At 35.0% G+C, this 6,620-nt stretch overlaps 1 protein-coding gene across 2 annotated transcripts in view; it reads right to left on the bottom strand.

Moving 5' to 3' along the window:
* Positions 1–6,620, bottom strand: part of LOC119641939 — a 42,743-nt gene that overhangs the window by 33,289 nt on the left and 2,834 nt on the right. The window contains exon 2 of one of the 2 annotated variants that reach the window (XM_038040864.1): positions 4,223–4,661. In XM_038040864.1, coding sequence (XP_037896792.1) covers positions 4,223–4,636 — 414 coding nt within the window. In that variant the 5' untranslated portion in view covers positions 4,637–4,661. Of the gene's footprint in view, positions 1–4,222; positions 5,024–6,620 lie in introns of those variants that run through there. The other variant, XM_038040863.1, reaches the window with a different exon arrangement.

Below are 6,620 nucleotides of genomic sequence, written 5' to 3'. Positions count from 1 at the left end.
ATCAGTGAAACGGCTAGGGTCCAATACACTTTTTTTGAATCAGTCGGAAAATAAAGATTATATTTTTTTATGTTGAAACCTCAAAATAAATTTTTAATTGAAAAAAATTAATAAAAAACACTGCATCCTTTTGAGAAGATCTTATACGTATATCTCACTTATTTTGCGAAATTTTAGCTTGAGCTTTGCTTTGGAAGTATAAATTTTTATAGCGACTCTCCTCTAGATGCTTTTCGTGCAAAGAATTGCCAATGAGCGCTTGCATCATACCACATGATAGGCGAACTTGGTGCCCAACTTGCAAAAGAAGAAAATTATTCAAGTTGTAACAGGGTAGTGAATTGTGCAAGGGGATGACTAGTCGAGCGATTTTTAAACGAAAGTTGGGTTTGCCAGGGATCTGACCACAGATCTGAAATTCTGCAGTTTTGCGTTCAGCTACCTTTGCCAATGAAGCGTACTTAAAATGACACTCACAAAGATCATAACAACTGTTACTTTGGAATAAAAATGGAAAATGAATAAAAAGAATTGACCCAAGTGAGATTAAACGAAAGAGAAGACTGTTAATAATTTTTTTGTGCCTGCGCAAATACTATTCAGTCCATTTGTATACGAGAATGCGTTCAAAGTGAAAAGTGACTTTTCAAATTTCGATATTCGAACTTTCGAATTCTTCCTTTTTTTTAATGTTGGGAGAATGTCCAAAGCACAGGTTGATATTATCAGCCATTTTGCTTTTTTAGGGCGATGGCTTTTTCACCAGATATATTAACTTGTCAGAAAATCAAACTACTTGCCCTCTCTTTTAATCATTAAAGTTATAACCAATGGAATATGGGAGCAAAACAAATCGATTTACTTTTGGCAACTGTTGGGTATCCGAAATTCGCTTCAATATGAATGTAACTCTTTCTTACTTACTGCTATTTCTCCTCACATCATATGCCATAAAAATGATTTCTTGCACTATTATTGATACTTTAGATTGGAAAACAATTTTGATGGCTTGACAATCAATGTCTGATATATTAATTTGTAATTTTTGTTTATGTTTATAACAAACGCATATGACAGGACTGTCATAATACTTAAAAATGTCACATACATACGTATATATATATATATATATATATATATGTTTATAAATGTAAATTTTCACAAAAAGCATATGCAAGTATATATCATTTTTGACATATCGGAAAGAAAAACGAAGCAAAAGTTTATTCGCTTGTTTGCATGTATGTAAAATACAAGAGGTGAAGCGCAAACGAAAGGGGGAGGGAAAATCATAATAATTTATAAAAAAAAAATTTATTACAGAATTAGCCTAAATACGAATATATAAATGTGACAGTACAAAATTATATGCAAATATATATATATATATATATATATACACTTATATACATATACTATAATATACATATGTTGATTCTATTTACGCCATACATATAACACTATATATGAACATTTGGTTATATTTATATTATGACAAGCGCATATATGTACATATATATGTGTTTGTGTGTGTGCATTTCACTTCGTAATAATTTAATTGACCTAAATTGAAACCAAAAATTGTTTGAATAAATATTATTTAAAGCGATAGATAGACAAGAGCGTCGCAAGAAGCATATCGCACGTACGTGTGTGACGTAAAGGATAATTGCTTTATAAACAAATATTTTTTTTTAGGATAACTAAATGTATAAATTTACGTATGTGTTTCTTGTCACCTCCAGCCGAGAGAGGAAATATTAATAAAGTATCAATACACTACGCTACACACATGTAAATAGAAGTTTTTGTTTTGTTGCGACATGTAATGCACTTGCGTAAATTTTCTGAAAGCCAAGAAACCTTCAATGTAGAGAGGAATAATTTATATCACTGCATAGGTTGGGTATTTTTCAGGTGAAAATTCCTAAGCAACCGCTTCGTGTCTATTGCTTTTCTTTTCCGTTTCGGCATAACAACCGGATCAAATATACACTTGCTTAGAAAACATGTACATATATATATGTACTGTAATCATAAGTTCGTATTCGTGCCCTGACGTTGTCGCCGGTCACTGGTGGGAAGAGGAAACAATGAGTTTTCTCGTAATAGTTGTTACTACTTTTTATCACTCATATAACTAACTTATGCTCACATTAAAATTCGCCAATGTCAGGTTTACACAGAGTAAAACAGAGTTGTGAAGTCATAAAAATCAAACATAAAAATGCCACGTGATTTGTAGCGTGTTTGTGATTTTGTTCAGATTACGACTATAAGTTTTCTTCAACTAACATTGTGCAGAGCATTACATATAAAATTATTCCGCCTAGCTGAACAACTAATAAACTCTATGCAAGCGTTAAACGTCTTCTACCTGCACTTGAATTTTTACATCACGGTAATGGATCTGCTCTCGCTATCTCGCTATGATCCCTAGATTCAGTAAATGTTTTATTCGCCTGACTTAGCTCCTTCAGTCTTCTACCTGTCTACTCTTGGAACAGAGACCATTGATTTCACTCCATTCGAAACACAAAACCAAAAATTTACAAAATGCCATCTTTCAGTGAAAGTAAGCTAAAACGTCTCATCAATTATTCGTCCGAAGGCTGGCTTGAATGTCCATCAGGTTGCTGTTAATCTAAACAAAATGCTATCAGTTCAGATAAGGCTGTGAGACTTAAAAGGCAAAGCTTACTAGCTTTTGATTACAATAATCTACGCAAAGCCACGTGAAGAACTCTAAATGGACAAAGTATTTTAGACAGAATGAATTCCCTTCACAGACAGATAGAGACAGAGAAAGTTAGTATCAGTGTGAAGCTTGAACGGCGCTAGATTAGTAACACAGTCCCAACGGGTTATTCAACTGTGTCCGTACGTTTTATTGCCAAAACCTTTACATAAACAGGAAAATAATGAAATTCCAATACCGCATAAGATTGAGTGCAAGCCGTAAATTTTTTCCATTGTTAGATAAATAATTGAAAATCATCTATAAAACATAGGTGTGGAAGTTTTTATCTTCGTATCGACTGCAGTTTATGAGTAATAAGCTTTTAGAAGCAGACCCGTTAGATTGTAATGCTGTCCACTACTTCAAAAAAATTGACCCATTGCTAATATCAACCTGCGTGTAAAAACTGCCAATGTTTCTAAGTTTCTCCTACCGGGAGTAGGTAAATGCTGCGACGGACCAAGAGACATGCTTAGATTGACACAATAATTTTTTTTGTCGTATAGGCAGCCAGGGGGTATCCGCTATACGTGCAGGCCCGATGGTTGTTAGGAGGGATTATAGGAGGAGAGCAGAAGTAGTGTTTGTAAACATTCGTCTTGAAAATGGAGACATCTCAGGTACGATAAGAAAGACCACTAATGATAGGTTCCAATGTTCCAATGGCGGGCAGTATGACTAAAGGGTGACCCGTCGAAAGAACGATTTGATGCTAGTCAAGATTACTTCATACGATTTCTGAAGCTTTCTTTTGGATGCAGCCAAACATGTTGACATTTTTATGGTCATCTCTTTCTAGCTAAAGAAGTCAACTAAAATTTAATTATAAAAAACTTGTTTTCCTAATGGGGTCACGAGCTTAAAATACTGTCGTATCAGCAATGGTGAACGCAAAGAAAAAAGAAAAGAAACAAAGCACGTTTATCTAACGTTAGATAAACGTGCTTAACTTTATGAACTTTACAAAAGGAACGACTGAACTTCCTTTCGAGCCACACGCCAAATTTTCTAATAAACAAAATTCATAATTATTAGTAAATGAACATGCAAATGATTACAACAAAAACAAGATAGAGAGAGAGAGAGAGAGAGAGAGAGAGAGAGAGAGAGCTAACAAAACAATATAATCATATGTTTTGTGCGTGTGTGTAGATTCATGTAAACTAGTAATGAATGAATTCATGATGATGATGACAGTTAACATTACCGCAACAACATGACTTGTTAACGAAATAAAACAACAACAACAACTGATTGGAAAAAACACAATAGTTGTTACCACTCACTACTAGACCTGCTAGTGCCACTCGCTACTGTCGCTATCGCGACTGCCACTACCTCATAATCACGTGCTCTTATAAAACAAAATTAAATAAAAACATGCAATTATGTGCAACTTGTAATTCAGCGAAAGAGATATACAAAGGAAAGCAACAAAAAAAAAAAAGAAAGAAAAAATTTAATGTCGTCAACATTACTTACGGCATTATTTTCTGCATCTTCATCTTTGGCATTGCAATCTTTATTATGAGTTTCGTCAACAACTGAAGCTTGAGCCTCATTACGCCATATAACCATAGTGACGTAGTGACGACAATTATCATTGTTGTCTGTTTCGCTATTGTTATCGTTACTATTGCTGTTAGTGTTACTCTTAACTCTGGCATCTTGCAGCCAGTGCGATTTTAAAAGTAAAACAATTTCTGAGATTTTCAGACCCAAAATATCACAGTTGTTAAATTCCAAGACTGTGTCACCGATCCGCAAACCAGCCGCATAAGCACTTGAATCTGTCTGTATACTACTTATCCATGGATAAGGATCCCAAGGGGCTCGAGTTAAATGCAAACCCAAAGTACCATTTTCGTACGCATGAATTTGAAAAGATTTCAACATTTTCTTTAAGTTTTCAAAAATTTACCTAAAACCATTAGAGAAAAGAAAGAAAGAAAATAAAATGAAATGAAATCAAGGTCATGCAGAGGCAATAAGATATAAGTGGAAACGGCAAAGCATAAAAATATTTAAATGCTACTCTTTGTATACATTTTCTGTACGGACAAGTATGCATACGCTCTTATCCGCAAGTCTTTACTTTACTTATGCAAAACACATACGCACACGAACTTACAATCATGTTAGTTTAATTACATAATCTGTGCGTGTCTCGATGCCAAGACAAGGCCTTCACCCAGAAACCGAGAGAAACATGTTCGCAATACGTTACCTGAATAGAAGCATATGTTTAAAATACACCTATACACCTATACACACACACACACACACACACACACACACACAATCGAAATCCTTACGGAATTGACTGTAATTCATACAAAAATCGACTAACGTATCAAGCTAAAGCAAAACGTAAAACACCTTAAGTGTCATTTCAACCATCGCGTGTTGTGTGACAAAAGTTTGTTTTTTGATTTTGCTCTGCTTTACAGTCATTCAACGTCATCAGGCATCCATCCTCATTGTGATCATCACCAACATCATCACTACCACTATCAACGACCATCGCCGTTTTTCTTGCCATTTTCGTGCCAAATATCTCTTCTAAGCATAAACGCAACACCATTTATATCTACCGCATAAATGTCCACTAATTTTGTAGTTTTCCTTGGCATAAATCGAGAATAAACATGCGAGACTTCATAAGGTATATTCGCGGTTCATGAAAAATTTGTCATTGTCTATCCGTCTGCCCGTCCACCTTTAGCTCGTTTGAATGCCTCGCCTCTCTACACCATATCCTTGCGATCACTCCAGATGTCTATCAATACATTTGCCAAATCCGCATATGGGAGTGAGTAAAGCATGTATAGTCACTCTATCTGCACACATTCAAACTTGCTCTTCCCATTCGGGCACCCTCTTCTGTAAACCGTATATTTATCTGTCATAACTTATTTACATCTCTATACGCATATAGAGAAGTTTTGTTTTAGCCGAACTTATGCTTTTATCTAACTTCTTCCCATTCATTGTCTTCGTTCGTATATCACTTGTTCCGTAAGTCTGGATGTTTGTCCGTCCGTTCATAATCACATCTCTATATTCTACAGGATGTAGCGCGCGTCTGTATTCCTGTGTGTTCTCTGTCCACATTGCCCATCCGTCCATTTATTTGGCCGTTTGTCTGTTAGATAGTTCGTCCATTTACCTCTCTCCATTTCCTGTACACGTTCTTTATTTTATTATTCCCAAAACAAAAAATGTAACGGATGGATAGATACGTGAAGGAAGCTCATCGAATCTGATCGGTATCTCTTGGTCTACGAGGCTGCTGTAGTACTGATTAGCCTCACTTGATTGCTTTTCTCAATGCTACCAAGCGAGTGACAAAATTTGCATACCTCTGCCGGGAAATATATGTGTATCATGGTGACGCATTTTTAATGCATTACCGTTACTGCAAAGTTTTATTTATCTTTTAATTTTAGTTTTAATTGAAGTTGCTGCTCTCTACCATAATATTTAAATCACAACGTTTTACCGTACGATGATCTTACACACAAACTACGCATAAACGTATATTCGGCTGTAGAACAATTAAGGTGTCGGCATTTAAGAAATAAAAACTTTTCTAATTAGTTTCCTTTTTCCTTATTTTGTTCATTAAGTTTATCTTGAACGAAACTAAATTCACTTTAAGAACACAAAACACTTGACTTGACTTCATCTACAAAGCGCAGCTGATGTTCAATGACGTTGGAAATCGAAGTTCAAAGCCAAAACATGCGAATACATTAATTATCCGATACAGTACAATAGGGGTAAACCAACTTACACTAATAAGTCAAGTAGTGACTGAATTAAGCAAAAAGTGTTCTAATTAGATTTAAAATTCGTGAGTTAAATAAATCGCACATAG

The sequence above is a fragment of the Glossina fuscipes genome, unplaced genomic scaffold (assembly GCF_014805625.2).
Source record: "Glossina fuscipes isolate IAEA_lab_2018 unplaced genomic scaffold, Yale_Gfus_2 197, whole genome shotgun sequence".
Lineage (NCBI taxonomy): Eukaryota > Metazoa > Arthropoda > Insecta > Diptera > Glossinidae > Glossina > Glossina fuscipes.
Note: the sequence above shows the minus strand (reverse complement) of the source record. Positions and strands in the feature narration are given on the sequence as shown.